This window comes from Chrysemys picta, chromosome 4, assembly GCF_011386835.1.
Source record: "Chrysemys picta bellii isolate R12L10 chromosome 4, ASM1138683v2, whole genome shotgun sequence".
Lineage (NCBI taxonomy): Eukaryota > Metazoa > Chordata > Testudines > Emydidae > Chrysemys > Chrysemys picta.
In genome coordinates, this window is record NC_088794.1 from 146,017,437 (window position 1) to 146,034,748 (window position 17,312).

The 17,312-nt window shown below is 45.3% G+C and overlaps 1 protein-coding gene across 16 annotated transcripts in view; it reads right to left on the bottom strand.

Annotated features, from left to right (window-relative positions):
- Positions 1 to 4,039: 4,039 nt before the first annotated feature.
- FBXO34 (F-box protein 34) overlaps positions 4,040 to 17,312 on the bottom strand; it is a 71,426-nt gene continuing 58,153 nt past the window's right edge. For 15 of the 16 annotated variants that reach the window (XM_065595740.1, XM_065595736.1, XM_065595739.1 and 12 more), the window contains 2 exons: positions 13,325 to 13,523; positions 4,040 to 6,765 (listed from right to left, as the gene is read on the bottom strand). In XM_065595740.1, coding sequence (XP_065451812.1) covers positions 4,584 to 6,765; positions 13,325 to 13,401 — 2,259 coding nt within the window. In that variant the 5' untranslated portion in view covers positions 13,402 to 13,523 and the 3' untranslated portion in view covers positions 4,040 to 4,583. Of the gene's footprint in view, positions 6,766 to 13,324; positions 13,524 to 14,346; positions 15,613 to 17,312 lie in introns of those variants that run through there. The other variant, XM_005295498.4, reaches the window with a different exon arrangement.

Below are 17,312 nucleotides of genomic sequence, written 5' to 3' on the forward strand. Positions count from 1 at the left end.
GGTGAGAGGCAGACAAGAGCAGGGGGGTGAGGAAGGATAGTCAGGGAAAGGCAGATTCTAGAATGAGCCGTGAAGGAGGGGAATGGGAGGTTAAACTTGATGCACCAGCAGATGGTGGGAGAGCAGGGGGCACTAGAAGGATGCAAAGGAGAGATAGCATTTAGCAGCGACATTTCAGGTGGAGCAGAGGGTTTATGTGTCTGGCCCCTCAGGAGAGCATTGCAGTAGAATACTTGAGTGGAAGGGGGAGGAGGGATAGCATGGGAGATGTTGAGGGTTTGGGACTGGAGCCAGCAGCTTAAGGTTAAGAAAATTAAGATCTCATTAAAAATCATGGAAACAACGGCAGTTTTGTATTTGTAATGTATTTCCAGCAGCTTCTTCACAGACCGGGCTGATCCCAGTCCTGGCTTTGAACACATCTGCAATGGAGGCTTTGACTCCAGTGCACAGACTCAATCCCTCACGTGTAACAGGACCTGAATTTTCTCAGGGCTTGTCTTCCTGTGCAGCGCTGCAGCCGGCTGCTGTAACACTTTAGTGAAAATGCTGCCAGGAGAAGTGCTCCCAGCGGTATAGGAGGTGGTACTTACAGAGAGAGGAGAAGCTCTCCTGTTGACAGCTGTCTACATATGGGGTGAGGTCGGTATAACTACATAGCTCGGGTGTGAATTTTTCACATCTGTGAGCAACATACTTCTACTATTACAGGCCTGTAGTGTAGACCAGCCCTAAGCCAGGCCTCTGCATAAAGGGAGGGGGTGGGGGAGAAAGACATCTCAGACCCTGACTTAGAATTTACCATTTATTTAGCAAATTGCTGGGGCTCAGTTCTGCCCCCCCTTTGCTCAGACTGAGAATTGACTTCCTTGGGGAGGCTGAGGTTGTTTGATAAAGGAGTCTATGTATGTGCAATATCAATATAATCACCAAGACCGTTTATTGGAAAAGAATATGCAAGTTGTGCTTGCTGCACCCAGCTAATTAAAGCACTGGTTCGGCTGGTGCGATGGCAGATGGCCCTTGGCCCTCCTGCTAGCTCAGGCATCCTGCAGCAGTTGACTTCTTTCCCCTTTGGTATGTACATTTTTTTTTCCTCCTCTAAGACTTGAGGAAAGTTTTGCTTGGAGGCTCCAGACTGTCTCATGCTTATGACTGCCTTGTCCTAACAAGGTGACCAGGATCCCCACACGCTGCTCCACACCTGATCCCACGAACCCATCTCTAGTTACAAAATATTTTCCTCGGACTGCTGCTGCTATTTCTGCCTTGCTGAGCTCAGCCTGGCTGGTGTGAAGCTAGAGCATTTTATCTTATCTTTGCTCATTTCTGGGGGGGGAAGGGTAGAAGTCTCCCTCTTCCTTACTTTAACTACAGCTCAAAGCCAAATCACACCCAATCCTTTCTCGGGTTGTTTTACGGCTCTTTCCAGTGGGACTAGAAAGGAGAGCAGCACTTGCACCTACCTAATGTTGAGGTTGCAATGTCATTAGAGCTGTGTTTGGCCCAGGATATCAGAGAGACAAGGTGAGTAAAGTGAAGTGATACCTTTTATTGGACCAACTTCTGCTGGTGAGAGACGCTTTGGAGCCATACACAGCTCTTCTTCGGGTCTGGGAAAGGAACGCCTAGCATCACAGCTAAGACAGAACAGATTGTTTAGCATATGGACTTTGAATGGTCCTTTACTATATGTGCTAACTACTTATGCTAAACAATCTGTTCCATCTTGCATTGAGCTGAGCTGCTAGGATTTCCTTTTCCAGGCCTGAAGAGCTCAGGGAAAGCTGCAGGTGAAGTCACAGCACAAATTAACAAGGGCCACCCCCACTCTTCCACTTCCTCCCCACGGGATTCAGTTGCTGTTGTTCACTTGAGTGCAAGTGCCAGGGACCCCTTCTCTTCTTTCTGATTTCCTTCCAAGTTCAGTTCTCTCCTCTGAGTTGTCACAGCCTTTGCTGGGCCCAGCTCATGGAAGTCTCCCCAGGAGAGCAGCAGCAAGGTTAAATTGCCCAAAAGAGTTGAGACCCATTGATTTCCACAGCACCGACAGCTGCCCTGAGGAATGTTTGTTTGTGGTAATGGATTAGTTAAATGTAACATTTTACTTCTTAAAATCACGTTGTCCTGCATGGTCAGAGGACGAGAGCTGTGCTGGACAGAAACTAGGACGCACAAGGGCCGCTCCAGACCATTTTTGAGAGAGAGAAATGCTCAACCCCTTCAGTAGGGGGCCAGCACCCTCCCTTTCCCTCCATGTAAGGAACAGGAAAGTGATTTCGGATATGTTTGCACTCCAATTAGCCACCTGCGGCTGGCCCATGCCAGCTGACTCAAGCTCACCCTAAGGGGCTGTTTAAGGGCAGTGTAGAGCCTGGGCCAGGCTCTAGGACCCTCTGAAGTGTGAGGGGCCCAGAGCCCAGACTGCAGCCTGAGCCCAAGTCAACTGGTCCAGGCATCTAATTACAGTGCAGACATACCCCTAACTAAACACAAGCCAGCCACCTTTCCTAGCAGGAACACACGTCAATAGCATAGAGATGCTTTTAGACTGGCCACCGTGGGAGCCCGATCTCTCCTCTCACCTTCAGCTGCTAGTCCTTAGGCTCTGGTTGGAAATGAAGTTAGTGGTTGAGATGTAGCTAATACCATCAAACAAAACACTTGGCTGCAGCACAGTTCTAGGCTGCCATGCAGGAGGCAGGGCCTTCGTTGGCTCCAGACTGGACTGCTTGTTACTTTTGCTGCCAGAGCCTGTGTAGAGTATCACACCACCACCAGGTCTGTTAAAGGTGCATTGGGGCTCCTCTCCCACAAGATGTATTTTGATCCAGTTGAATTGGAACCGGTGATTCAGTGATCCTGGTCAGTCACGTCCTCAGCCTTGTTTGGGCGTATGAAAGAAGCACCCAGACCGATGCTTTGTCCTGTAGCAGCACCTAGCTGTTCCCCTCCCCTCCCCTGCCCCTTGCCTGAGGAGTTACTTGTCTTAACCTAGTCGGGTTATAGACCCTCCTTTTTTTGGTCCTTTTGAATGTTTTAAATTTGCTGCGACTGAGGCTTGCATTCAAAATGAAGCGACTGCTACATGGCTCTGCCTGCACTCTGCTTGGCAAAACACTCTGGAAAAGCGCTCGTGACACACGTTCACTCACATTTCCATTGGCAGGAGGGAAGCCTGGGCGGACAGCTGCAGTTCTTCGGTTCTGCCTCCACAGCACTGACATGCAAAATGTCAAAAGGGGATTTGTTTTGAAAGACTGTGTGATGCGAAAACAGGATTCTTATGGAAACTATTCTCTCAGCCTGATCGTTCGATATCAGGCCTTCACTGTAATCCACACAGGAGCTAGGACATCCTCTGGGTGAGTGTGCAAAATCCCCATGAAAAGGCAATTAATTACACAGATTAAAAATTTAACAGGTCGCAGACTTTATGAAGTACAACTGTGAGCAGTCAGGCCTCAGGAGGATGCACTGGTGCATGGAATTGCTGTTCAAACAAGAGTCAGGCACATGCTCTGTACCTACAGCAAGCTGCTCTTCAGACTCCCAAGCCCTGCTAGGGGCAGTGAATTCAGCTCCCACGCCACTGGACACACTCAAACAGCATTTAAACACCCACTGTAGAAAGTGTGATCAATCCAGCATCTTGAGCACAACCGATGGTTTAGCCTGGCTTCTGGCAGGAACCAAGCCATGCTTGAGGGGGACCGGAAGCTGATGTTATAGAATTAGCCAGCCAGTACCATTTTTAGCATAATTCTACCATTAAGTTTTGCAGCTGGCATGGCCTAAAAGTATCTTTTGGAATTCAACGTTCACTCCCGTGTAAGGAGCAGTGAAAGAGCACAAGCTAAGGGTGGGGTGAGGAATTCATTCATTAAAACTGATTTTCAAATACGGCACTAATTTGAAATAAGAACACACTTTTTCTCTCCCTCTGAACTACACCACAGTACGAACTACTGCCTGAAGTTTTCCATCACTTTATTTCAGGGCAGATTGTACAAGAAGAGAAAGTCGGATTAGGCAGATCTAGAATGCACATTTTATTAAAGTAAAAAAAAAATAACCACCAGACAACATGGGCAATGGAGACAAGAACCTTTTTATACTCTGCCTATACAATAATATTCCTCTCTTTTGTTCACTGCTACACTACTATAACAAATATCTGTTCTAGTCTAACGTTAAGGTTGTCCAGTTAAATCATTTGAAGATCCTTTAAACAAATTAACCTTTACCTATTTAGAGTTTCTTCTCAGAAACTTTCATATATTATACAGGATATACAGATTTTGAAACAAGACACTTAAAAACACACATGACTATAGCCGCAACACTATCATAGCTGCATTGTAGTGATTAAGTTGTTCAGCCAGCTGTAGACTCTATATGTACAATTTGTTTTTAATAGTGTTATTTACAATGATGGGCTAAAAGCGGTCTGTAATCTAAAAGGTAAAGGCTCTTGTGTTTAAGTATGTGCAGTTTCATAGCCCTGTGAAAACACGATTATATACACTGTAAACAGCACAGAGCATGAAAATGTCCTCCTCCCAAGAGAAAGTGTATGTGCACTAATATTCCTCTTCCGCATCTGCTCCTCCTCCTCGGGCTTTCTTGTGAAGAGTGCGGTTAAAGCTGTGGCAGGCAGGAACCCAACGATTGTCATGAAGACCTAATTTACACCCAGGGATGCCTTTCTGAGACTTGTGACAGCACATCCAATACCCCGGGCCATATGGTAAAGCTTGACAGTAGGGTTTGGGATGCCACCGGCACAGTGAGACATCCCCTTTCACATACTTCTTCTTGCACTGCTTGCAAGGATCTTCTTTGTAACGTGGATCACGGACCCAGCGGGAATCAGCTGGCCTTATGTTGTAGTATTCAATGATAAATTTGAAGTAACAACAAGTACATTTAAGAGCAACTAGACTCTTCGTGGGGAGCAATCTGAAGATCTTAACCATGATGTGGTGGGGCAGGAAGGCCATATACTGCTGAGGCTCCAAAAGCTGCTGAATTTTAAACCTAGTCTCCAAAAAGTCATGAGACACCTGCCGTCTCAAACAAGAAGTGTCAAGTACCTGCGAAGCCCTTTCCATGGGAGATAGTGACAGGGCAAATGGCTCCATGGAAACATTATTTATCTCACACACGCTGTTATTGTCAGCCTCAGCTTGGCCCACTTCTCCTGGCTTTTCTTTCGTACTTTCCCCTAACCCTGTGTGTTCTTGCTTGGTGTGGTGACCAGGAGGCAGAAAGAACAGCCTCCCTGGAAGTGGATCTTCACCAAAGCTAAAATTAGAAGGCTGCTCTTTCCTGCACCCCTTCTCTGTCTTGGTGACCGATATACTGATGCATAAAGACTCTCTCCTCATTGGATGCGAACTCAGATTAGGAACAGATACAGGTTCTCTAGCTGAACAATCAACAGTCGTACTCCCGCTCCGCATGGCATCTGACGACAGCCCAACAGCTACGGGACATGTAGAAGGGATGGACCCCAGAGGTTCCACAATCATTTCAGAATCACCTCTGGTGCTGGGTCTCTCTGAGATTTCTTGACCAAGCTTGACACTGACGTTCACCATGTGGATATCCACAGCTGCTACTGCCGCCAAGGACTGCTGACCAGACGCAGCTCCTTCCCATGATTCATCAGCAGCCGAAGGGCCACGCTTTGTTCTCTGTCCAACATCATCCGCTGCAACGGGATCTTTTAAACTTACCTCTTGGCCAAGGACTTTGGAAGATACCTTCCCAGCGTCACACTCCGACTGCGTGCCATTCGCCAGTAACATCCGCCCTATGTTTCTCCGGAAGCTGTTGTTCCTGGATAGGCCCCCGGCTTCACGCTCGCTCTGGCGCCTCAAGCACTCCGATTCAAGCTTTGCAACCATGTCCAGCACACGCACAGGCTCATTCTGCTGCTCACCGCTCACACAGGTCCCTTTTTCAGAATGTACCTCGCAGGCCCCCGGGGCAGAGAAAGGGTCTGAAGCAGGAAGTGCACCTTTGGATTGCCCACTCAGCCTTGTAGTAGAAGCGTTCGTGCAGTTTTTGGTGCAGTCGGCCAGCAAAGCACTTGCTCGGTGTTCTAGAAAAGCTACCATCTCGATTACAGACAAGGATCGACCTGGAAATATCCCTTCACCATTGTCATTAACGTAATGTACAGAACAGTGCTCAATGCCACATGCAAAAGGCTCAGGCTGGGTGCACCTCCTGTTTGCCTCTCTCATCCTTTCTAACTGAATCTTTGCTTTTATAAGATCCATGGATTTCTTCCTTCGTTTAGCTGATCTTCCATCTATATCCCAGCTGCTTTTAAGTTTCATTGAGCCCATCCTATTGTTGTTGCACTGCTGGGCTGCAAAGAAGGCAATCTTTTCCTTGGTATTCCCAGGTTTCACGACGGCCCAGATATCTAACGGTCCTTCCCCCTCATCCCCCTGGTGGATTGTCGCAGACGGGGCATTCTTCTTCTTCTCAACACTTGGGCCTTCTGCTGGAGCTTTCCCACTCATATTGCACATAGTATTACGATAAATAATTCCCAAAGGCTTTCGAGAGGGAGTCACGACCGGGGACGTAGGTAAAATGCTCAGTTTGGTGCAGTTGTTTGTATACTTTTCCTCCTGTGCTGACCTTTGATGGTTCATATGCAGGCCTCTCAGGGAATCTTGGGTTATATCTAGAGATCGCTCTTTCTTCTGTAATTTGAGGTATGGCTTTAAGTGCATGCCAGAAGCCCTAGAAAACAAAAGTAAAGGAATTATTGTAAAAGCTGTCCAGGGCTCACTTCCCCCTGAATGTGAGTGTCATAAGAATAAGGCCCACCACGGGGGACAGGAGCCACAAGAGGGGGCCAGAGCCAGGAGAGGCACCAACAATTGTCGTGTCCCCAGCCTGTGATGTCACTGCAGTTCTCCCTTGGAGAACTTCCGTTAGCACCCTGCTAATGCTTTGATAAGCCCCAAAGACCACCAAAAGCTTCCATTATAATTTCTCTAAAATGTCATGGAAACAGATTTGAGATATAAACATTCTCCCCAAAGCATTTTAGGTTCCACCCAGTTGTTCTTACAGCTTTCAGTTATTGTTATTATAACTATTGATTTCGTCTAGATTCTTGATCCATTCATGTTTTAACCAAGCCAGAACCCCCTTCTCTCCCCTCCCCCCCCGCCTTGATATCCAGCATGGATTATCTACTGAAAAGGGTTTTTATAAAGAATGATGAAAGCTGAATAGAGAAATTAGCAATTGGAATTATACTGTTATACAAAGATCACACCTGATTTCTGATCTGCTGATACCTCCTATAGTCAACGATATCCCTTAGTATGTTGTTAACAACCAATTAACTGCACTTGCCTATGGAGATATCTACATTCTGCGCAGGGTAAACCTGAAAAATTTACACACACCCCCCGGGAGTGGGGGAGGAGAGAGACTAGATATCAAATTAAGAGTCACCTTCTTTGTTTCTATATTTATGATGAACTGAGCCAATCTGAAGTTTTTCTATTGAGAATCTAACAGCCATAAATTAGACGTATACTGGACCAAAAGTGGCATTTCTATTCCAGCAGGATTACGCTCAGCCCCTCTTTTCACCGTGGGCATTTATACATTTGTAATTCGGCTCGGTTAAAGGCCTAGGGGAGCATCCACACTGCCATGGGGGAGATGCAGGACTAATTACCAGCAGCCTTCAGTCTCTGGTCTCACTGGACTGTTACACAAGCATATTACCGGAACAGCTGTAGGGTATGTTTCCATGGGAACAGATTTAAATTTTTATATTGTAAAGCCTGTGTTGAAACTGGAATAATCTCTCTTCCTGTTCATTTAAATGGGAATTAAATGCCATCAAATTCATTGGGACAGCTTGCAACAAGTGACCAAAGCCACTCCAAAACCAGCCTCTCTACCTTTGCCCTTCTACTCGGAAAAGTCTCTTAAAGGCATCATGGAGCTCCATGGTGGCTGTCGTGGAATGACTTAGAGATCAAATGTGCCCAGTCAATAGACAAGAGGTGTTTCTAATTGTCAGGCTATTGAATCCAACCCGAGACCCAACAGCTAGTTGGGCTCTTTCCTTCTCACACATCACAACAGAGGCTCTGTATGATGCCCTTAGTTACACTTGGACCATCCCAAGTTGTTGTTTTTTCCTCAACTCAGCCTATAGTAGGAACCCAGCCTCGGAGGAGAAAAGTAGGACATTCAGCAAAGAGTGTTTGCTAGAAGCTAAGATTCCTCAACTCCAATTGCCAGGGTAAAATGCGTTGGTGCTTGGGGACAACAGTTCTAGACTGAGACACTGCAACAGATTGTCCAAAGTGAGGGAACTCCTTTCACATGGTTGGGAGGGGGGCTCTGCCTTTGTTTTCCCTTTCCAGTTTTGCTCACCACCTTGGCTTTAGTGGCAGAAGGGAAAGAAGAGTATGCCCTACCCACCAAACCTGAAATCTATGCTGTGTACACTAGAAACTGATGGACAGGAGGTCTTGATTGTCGGCTAGTCCACATTCTCAGAAGGTGCACAACCTAGAGGTCCTATTGGATCCTCTGCTGCTTTCAGTGAGTCCAGTAGCAGAAGTAGCCAATAACACCTTCCCATCCTCCCTCTGCTCCCAGCCTGTGTGTGGTGAGACGATCGCAACCTCTCGTCGCATGCAGACAGTGCCACAGTCACCTATGTGCTGGTCTCCGACTAGATTAGTGCAACAGGCACCACTGGGCGTTATTCCCTGTGGCCATTTGGAAGCTTCAGCTTGTACAGAATGTGGCTGCTAAGTCTCTTCTGGACGCAATTCCAGGTGTTCATTTTGACTCCTTTATTGGATCTAGATCACCTCTTCCTCGGTATTCCAACAGTTGTGACCCTGTCCTTTGTTTTCCTTCCAAGTTGGTTTCTGAACTACACAACACTAAGATCTGCTTCCTTCGCCCAACTTTCTGATTAGCTGTGTCCTCTCAGGCTGCACTCAGAAAGTAATCAGGGTGAGCGGTCACTAAACTTCCTGGAAGAGAAACCTCCCAGAAAAATCCACTGCTTCCAGGCTGCTGCATGCAGAAAGTGGTGCTTGTGATACAGTAGGTGGCACTCTTTCCTCTTCATACTGGAACTGCACTGTGCTGCTGAAGTGCCACCTTTCGCACTAGAAATAAAAATTTCTGGCCACTTAGAACTGCAGGTATCTTGCAAACAGAGAGAGCTGCAGTTACATAGACGTTTTTGCCTTTTGGAGTCCAGTAATTTGGAAGTACAAAATAAAATTCCCAGATGGAATTTCTAGTGCCAGGAAATTCGTAAGATCGAACAGAGCCTCATTTCTCCCTTTTCACTTATTTTCTGACATGCACTAAGCAGGGCAATCAGTAAAACATCCTTCGTTAAGGAGACTGCCGCTGAAAGTAAGGCCAGGTATTAAATTAATAAACTAGGACTGAACGAATTACTCCAACATGCTTAGTCAGCAGAAGTGGTTCAGCTGCTCAAGGCTACTTCTGGTTTATGGCAAGAGAAAGAGAAGAATCACAGATCATCTATTATGGATTCTTCATTTAAGTTCTCACATTTCCTCCAGTATTTAGGTTACTGGTGGGTGAGGTGGAGAATATTCCTGAAGGCTGAAGAAATTATATCATACATCAGGAAGTCATAGTTTAGTTAAGTTTTATTGCCAGAACAATTGCCTCATTTGAATTCAGGGTTCAATTACACGGTGTCTATCTAGAATTACTGAAAATCCTAATAGCGTCAGACAGTGATAAGGAAGCACTGCTAATTCCATCTGAGCAACAGATTGGGGGTGGCATCCGTTTCTCAACATTTTCAGCCATTGGGGAGACAGCAAGCTGCATTTTAAAAGAATGTCACAAACTTTACAGCAAAAAGTTTATTGGAAAAAAGTTCTCATCCACTGCAGTGTGAAGATTAGAAAAAAGAGCTAGTTTTAGATCAACCAGCAAGCATTTTCCCCACCCCCAGAGTAACAGCACATGTTCTCATTCTAGAAGCTATAAAAGACAAGAATCTTCTGATCAGAACTCGCGCACAATATGAACCATAGCCTAGATACCCTTTCACTCCCCAATTTCTGCAGCATCCAGTGCTACAGGCTAGTTATTGTGGGAGCTGCAGGTAAGTTTTTTAAACTGAGCATTTTTTAAAATGAGTTAAATACAAGAGTGATTCACAAGATCAGGGTCTTACCCCTTGTGATATTTATTCTGATATTAAATTCAATTTGTTTGCCTCTACCGTGGTGTCTCGGATGTTTTTGTATAGACAAGGACATTGTAGAAGTCAGCAAGTGGGAGCTGGAAGCTTTGGCACCTGGTTAATGGACAGTTTGGGCTTTTGGGCCCCAGGGCAAGAACATTACCTGGATATTTCTTCTGAAAAGGATCAGTAGTAAAATAATTAGCTATGTTATTTAAAGTATCATTATTCTACCTTTAAGCCACTGAGATAACGGAGCGGTTCACACATCTCTAAGGGTGCATCTTCGCTAGGAAAAGAGGTGTTGACTCATATTAAAACGATAACCTGCCTTGTCGTCACTAGGATTTGACCAAGTTATTTACCATGTGTTAGTTAACACAAGTTAAGAACACACCTTTATTCCTAGTGAAGAGAAGATTTAAGAGCTACTGTTTCAAGCTGCCTGCAGACTCAGGTAGGTGTTACTGCATCGTTTTATATTTGGAAGGTCATCTTCACAATGAAGGAGGCTCAGAAACCAAAGAAATGGTTTACTTTCCATGAAAGCTTAGATACGGGAGCAGAAGTCTGTAGTACGGCTGGTTAGAAGTTCTCAATCTAAATTATTTTTCTGCTCTATGGGCCAGGCTCCCCAATCAGACTACATCCCGCAGAATGCACCATGGCCAGGGACTCTCATGATTCAAGAGAGGAGGCCACAGCACGATGGGAAATTCCATCTGGCGTATAGAGAACAAGACCATGAGGCACCACAGCTGCACTTCCAAATCAAAAAAATCTTGGCCGAATACCAAAACATTTCAATAGTCACATTTCTGCCCAAACGCTGACATTTTCCACAGGAAAAGAAATTTTTTGTTGACCAGCTCTAGTCCGCAGCAAGTTCCATGGCCATCGTGTTGTAGAGTACAAAAGGACAGAGTCTCATAGACTCAGACTTTAAGGTTAGAAGGGACCATTATGATCTAGTCTGACCCCCCGCATGATGCAGGCCACAAAAGCTGACCCAACCCCTTTCCCTTGACTCTGCTGTTGAAGTCCCCAAATTCTGTGATTTAAAGACTTCAAGTCGCAGAGAATCCTCCAGCTAGCGACCCCCGCCCCATGCTGCGGAGGAAGGCGAAAAACCTCCAGGGCTTCTGCCAATCTACCCTGGAGGAAAATTCCTTCCTGACCCCAAATATGGCGATCAGTAGAACCCCGAGCATGTAGGCAAGATTCTCCAGCCAGACCCTCATTGGCCATTGATGCCAGCGATGGCACACTGTTGATTTGACTAAAATCATGTTATCCCATTAAACCATTCCCTCCATAAACTTGTCTAGCTTAATCTTAAAGCCAGACAGGTTCTTCGCCCCCACCATTTCCCTCGGAAGGCTGTTCCAATATTTCACCCCTCTGATGGTTAGAAACCTTCGTCTAATTTCAAGCCTAAACTTCCCCACGGCCAGTTTATATCCGTTCGTTCTCGTGTCCACATTAGTACTGAGGTGAAATAATTCCTCTCCCTCCCCGATATTTATCCCTCTGATATATTTAAAGAGAGCAATCGTATCCCCCCTCAGCCTTCTTTTGGTTAGGCTAAACAAACCAAGCTCCTCGAGTCTCCTTACATACGACAGGTTTTCCATTCCTCTGATCATCCTAGTGGCCCTTCTCTGTACCTGTTCCAGTTTGAGTTCATCCTTTTTAAACATGGGAGACCAGAACTGCACACAGTACTCCAAATGTGGTCTCACCAGTGCCTTGTCTAAATGAATTGCCTGGACCAACTGCTAAACATGACCTTGGGCAAGTAACTTCCCCTTCCGGTGCCTCAGTTTCTCCATCTGGAAAATGGGGATAATGATCCGGAGCTCCTTTGTAAAGCCCTTGGAAAGTTACAGATGAAGAATGCAGAGTAAGAGCTAGTTACTATTAAAATACATTTTGGTTCTGGTCAACCACTTGTAAGCTTTGGAAGCCCCCAAAATCATTTGGCCCAGATTCTCAGCCCTGCTTCTGTCCCCTTTGCACTGCTCAGGCACGGCAAAGCAACCCAAAAGCTGCTCTACAGGGCATGTCAAAGAACCCTGTGGCATAGGGCAATCTCTGGGTGGCATAAAGTCAGCATATCTGGCTCTATACCACCCACTACCCTTCCCCCGGTGTATGGAGAGTGACACGGGGTGGGAGCAAGCAGGGCTGGATACAATGCATTCTTACTGATCGCCACAGAGACAACAGCCCCCCCAGGGAGTCAGTGGGAGTTTTGCCCTAGTTAGACTGCAAGATTTGGCTGTAGGTCAATAACAGGCTGATGAAGCGTCTGTCCCCTCCACCCAGTCAAGAAAGATATTACACAGAATTTGTTTCTTTCACATGCACACAGTATGAGAAGCTGAAAGCTATTTCCCCCCCAGAGTCCGGAAGTTTTCAACATCTTTAAAAAGGAGAAACACATTTTATATTATTAAGCTTGAATTCAGCACTGTATTTTGTCATTTGCATTTTCTTTAATGCATCCATATGAATTGTTCTCAGTCTTGCAATAGCAACACAGATGCTCTCAATTGCCTTGTAAGCAGTAACGTTTGAAAAAGAAGGGCACAACAATTTAATCAGAGAAACAGGTGTCCGCTGGAAGCAAAATTTAAGTTTGTACTAATCTAATTATTTACTCTCTAGGCAGACGGACCACCCTACTGATTACTGGTATTTCTGCTAGCTTTTTTTAAGCTCACTGCATATTTCAAATCCTACTACAGCAATCCACTCTCCAATTATATTTGTATTTCAAAGCCATATCCCCATAAAGTTACAGCGGTTGCTACAAAAAAAAAAAAAAATCCAAAGGCTTCTCCGAGGACACGAGCAGCAGTAACGATGTAGCTGCCGTTATCTAATTTAAAAAATATTAAGGAACAATTGTGCCTCATAGTCATTAGAACTACTGTTAATATTTCACTTAAAGGCAAAGGTTCTCCAAAGCAAGGGTTTTATCTAAGAGTTTGACTGGCACACAAAGCAGGGAATTAAGGAGTAGGCCTACATGTGTTAACCATTCATGGCCCAACTGGGGTCTGTTTGTACCGTTTGACTTGATGGAATGTAGAAGATGTGGAATTCAGTGGTTCCCTGTGGAGGCCAGCTCTGTAGGAAGTCTTCATAATACCGATCTCCCCACCTAAGGCACACTGTCACAGCCAATCCATCTTTGTTTACATGCAGGCTCCCGCAACCGCTTTTCTTGCCCCCCACAGCGTTTCAGTGTCTCTCTGTCACCTAGAAACTGGGGAAACAAAACAAACAAAGAAATGATACTGTTAGAACACAGCCTAGTCAGGGAAGGGTCTCTTCCTACATTAGGTGTAGGAACAAAACTCAAAATAACGGCGCTATGAACCTGATCAGGGTCTCTGGGCAGTGCTAGGATACATCACCACCACCAACCATCCACGTGCTTGAAAAGCTAGTCAGGTGTACTTACAAGGATTGATTCTACCTGTGGCTGCAACAACACTTCGCATGCTTTACATCTTCAAAGACCTTTGCAAACAACACACCCGCTCCGTTATGCTTTCTGCCTAATGGCACTGCACAGAGGTATGGGTTTTCAAGACTGAAATTAAAATGTTGAAGCAGTAAAATCATCAAGACTGCCAGAAAATGATGTTAGCTTTCCAAGCTGAGTGACATACTGGATTTTAAAAAGTACAAACACATACTGCCAGGCTGCCTTAGAACTCTGTGGAAATTGTCCTCTGTTAACACCACATACAGATAAGACAGCAAATTAGCCAAAACAACGCTACTATGGAGTATCTCCAATCTGTACTAGGTTCTTTCACTCCTTGTCCTTGCAGCAGACACGATTAGCACTGCATTCACATTTGGACAGTAACAACAGCCACCTTCAAAATTGAAACCTAGAAGGAAAAAGTGAACCAGCACATGAGACCTGGAAAAACTCATGCATTAAAACGTGAGCTGCCAACAGCTTGTTCTACAGCGCATTGTTTGCTTCCTCTCTAGAGGACAATGTGCAGTGACGCCATAGTGAAGGAATGCCATTTTTCCAAGCTAACTGTAACTCCGTGACCCAGAAGATTTACCATTTATTGTAGCAGGTTGTTCTCCGTGTCAACTGCTTTGCACAACACTCTTCCTGCTGCCCCTTTCTTACAAGGGAATCTTGGTAGCGTAGACAAGCAGAATCTCCCGGCAGGAGGAGGAACTTGCTGAAGCCAAGTGTTTACTGAAATTGAAAATTCTGCAGCCAGGGAGCATAGCACAATCTGTTAGCAGGTGCCTGCCTGCCAAAAAGAAAGCCTTGCCCATCAAAAACCAACTCTCTCTTCATAGGTCTATGAATGGCTCCGCTAATCAATACTTGGCTGATGTTGATTGTATCTTCTCAGCAACTCCACCCTCCGCCTCACTAATGCAGCTCTCCTTGAGGGGGAGAGTAAATCGGACCACGACTCATTGAAAAACTAATTAAGGGCAACTTTCCTGCAAAGAGAAGGCAAGCTGGTTTGCATTCAGATGCAAGTCGATGGTGGAGATTAAGAGTGGCAGCCTTTGGAGGTGGGAAGGCAGGTCAATCAACTGCCCATATATGACTAAGCAGGAGCCTAAAAATAAAGGTTACTCTGTAATCCTGCAGTCTTCACAGGGAAAAAAAAAAAATCAATGCTGAATATTCCTGGCACACACAAGTTTCTTGACAAATTGGAGAACAAAAAAAACCACATTAGAATGATAGAGCTGGCGGGGGGAATTAGAGAATTTCTGACTGACTCTATGGAACACAGAACAAGAGTTTAGGTGGCTTTGAACTCGCACGAGAATGAAAGCTTCTTACTAGAAGCTTTAGCACAGTCATAACCTAATCTGTGTGTGTGTGACAAAGACCTATTTGCAAAGGTAAAATTGCAGCACAGAATATAAACTGTACTATAAGCCACTCCCAATAAGTGGTGTTTAAAAAAAAAAATTCTGGCCATGATAAATACATATGCAAATGTATGAGTAACTTGTGAGTTTCTATCAAGAATTTACACCTGGAGTCGTAACAGGGATTTAAACCAAAAGTTACATAAAGGTCTTTACTTATATTCTGCCTCACCAGCGCTCAATGGGAGCACTTAGGTCCTGATTTTCACCCAGGCTTTAGTGTCGCTCGCTTCCCTTTTTGGGCTCATCCACACTTGGATTTCAGACTCAGTGGGAGCCATCACGTGTAGGCATGAAATACTGGGTTGGTGCCCATGTAATGGCAACTGGGGCATTTTAAAAATGCCAGACACCTTTCGCATGGGTTAAAAGTAACATACTGAAAAGTAACAGAGGGTCCTGTGGCACCTTTAAGACTAACAGAAGTATTGGGAGCATAAGCTTTCGTGGGCAAGAACCTCACTTCTTGCATCTGAAGAAGTGAGGTTCTTACCCACGAAAGCTTATGCTCCCAATACTTCTGTTAGTCTCAAAGGTGCCACAGGACCCTCTGTTGCTTTTTACAGATTCAGACTAACACGGCTACCCCTCTGATACCTGATACTGAAAAGTGTTTCTGTAAGCAATGTGCATGTTAGTTAAGTGCATTGTGGTAGGGTAACTCCAATAAAAATATTTTAAATGCTTCTGAGCACGTTAATATTCATAAACTAGCCATGCACCGATACCATCTCCAAATCCTACCGGTAACCATAGGGTACAAAGTCACACCAAAAAAAAAAAAAAACCAGGGTACTCTAACTGGTGGTGAGTGAGGCCAAACACAAGCTCCATGGGAAGTTAAAATAGCTCATTCAGAATACTGCAGAAAGAAGAAAACCAAACTGCACCCAGGATTGCATTAAAATAGTCAAGGGCAAATTCACATGGCATTTTGGAACAAGCTAAAAGTGGAGGTACACCGAAGAGAGAAGTGTGTGTTGGGGGAGGGATAAGAAAAGCAGAGCTAAGAGACTTGTCATCATAATTCATCAGAGAAAGGTGTTATTCAATGTTACTATATGGATAGCTATTGCACCCAATATAAGCCAGTTAAGGATATGCTGTGTGGCAAGAAAGCATAAACTCAGTGTGGGTTTTAGTCCCCCTCTAGTGGCTGGTCCACATACAGGGGTTCATTAGATGGCTAATGTCTCCAACTTCATAGACCCACTTCTTCAGCTCAAGCAGTAGAGGTTTGCGTTTTAGATCCAGACGTCCAGGATTCAGTCCCAGAAATGCTCACCACACGGCTATAGAATGCTACTCTTGGAGAAGGCATTCCCACCAGGAAGTATTCCAGTTTTCATCCTTAATTACTTTTTTGATAATTAATGCAATACAAAGGGTACGTCTACACTTACCAGAGGGTCCGGCGGCAAGCAATTGATGTTCTGGGATCGATTTATTGCGTCTGGTTTAGACGCGATAAATCGATCCCGGAAGTGCTCGCTGTCGACGCCGGTACTCCAGCTCGGCGAGAGGATAACGCGGCATCGATGGGGGAGCCTCCCTGCCGCGTCTGGACCCGCGGTAAGTTCGGACTAAGGTACTTCGAATTCAGCTACGTTATTAACGTAGCTGAATTTGCGTACCTTAGTCCGAAGTGGGGGCTTAGTGGGGACCAGGCCAAAGCTGTATGGAAAACAGAAAAGGGAACCAGCAGCCTCATCCAGTTCGACTTCTTTGCATTCCCCACCCCCCGCTTCCAGATCAGCACTGGGAAGGAATTCAGCCCCTCATTGTGTGAATAGGCACATTTCCCTTTTAAGGCAATGGCTGGCAGGCAGCGCAACCTGTACTGCTGCCACAGTTTGTGAAAACTGAGATCCTAACTCAGGAAATACAGATGAGGGCAAACGCAGAGTCAAGTCTCTTAATTTGGGCAATGAGATACTGTACTATTTGAGCTCCAGAGGTATATCAGTAGCTCGGCCTTTTCTGGCATGGACTTTATTTAATGTCTCAGCTTTACACCATGGCAACCCTAACTTACAAAATGAAAGGATTCACACTGTTAGGCCAGGCCAGTCACTCTGGTCAGAAAGGCACCTTCTAGCTGGAAATAGCAACAAGGCAGTGA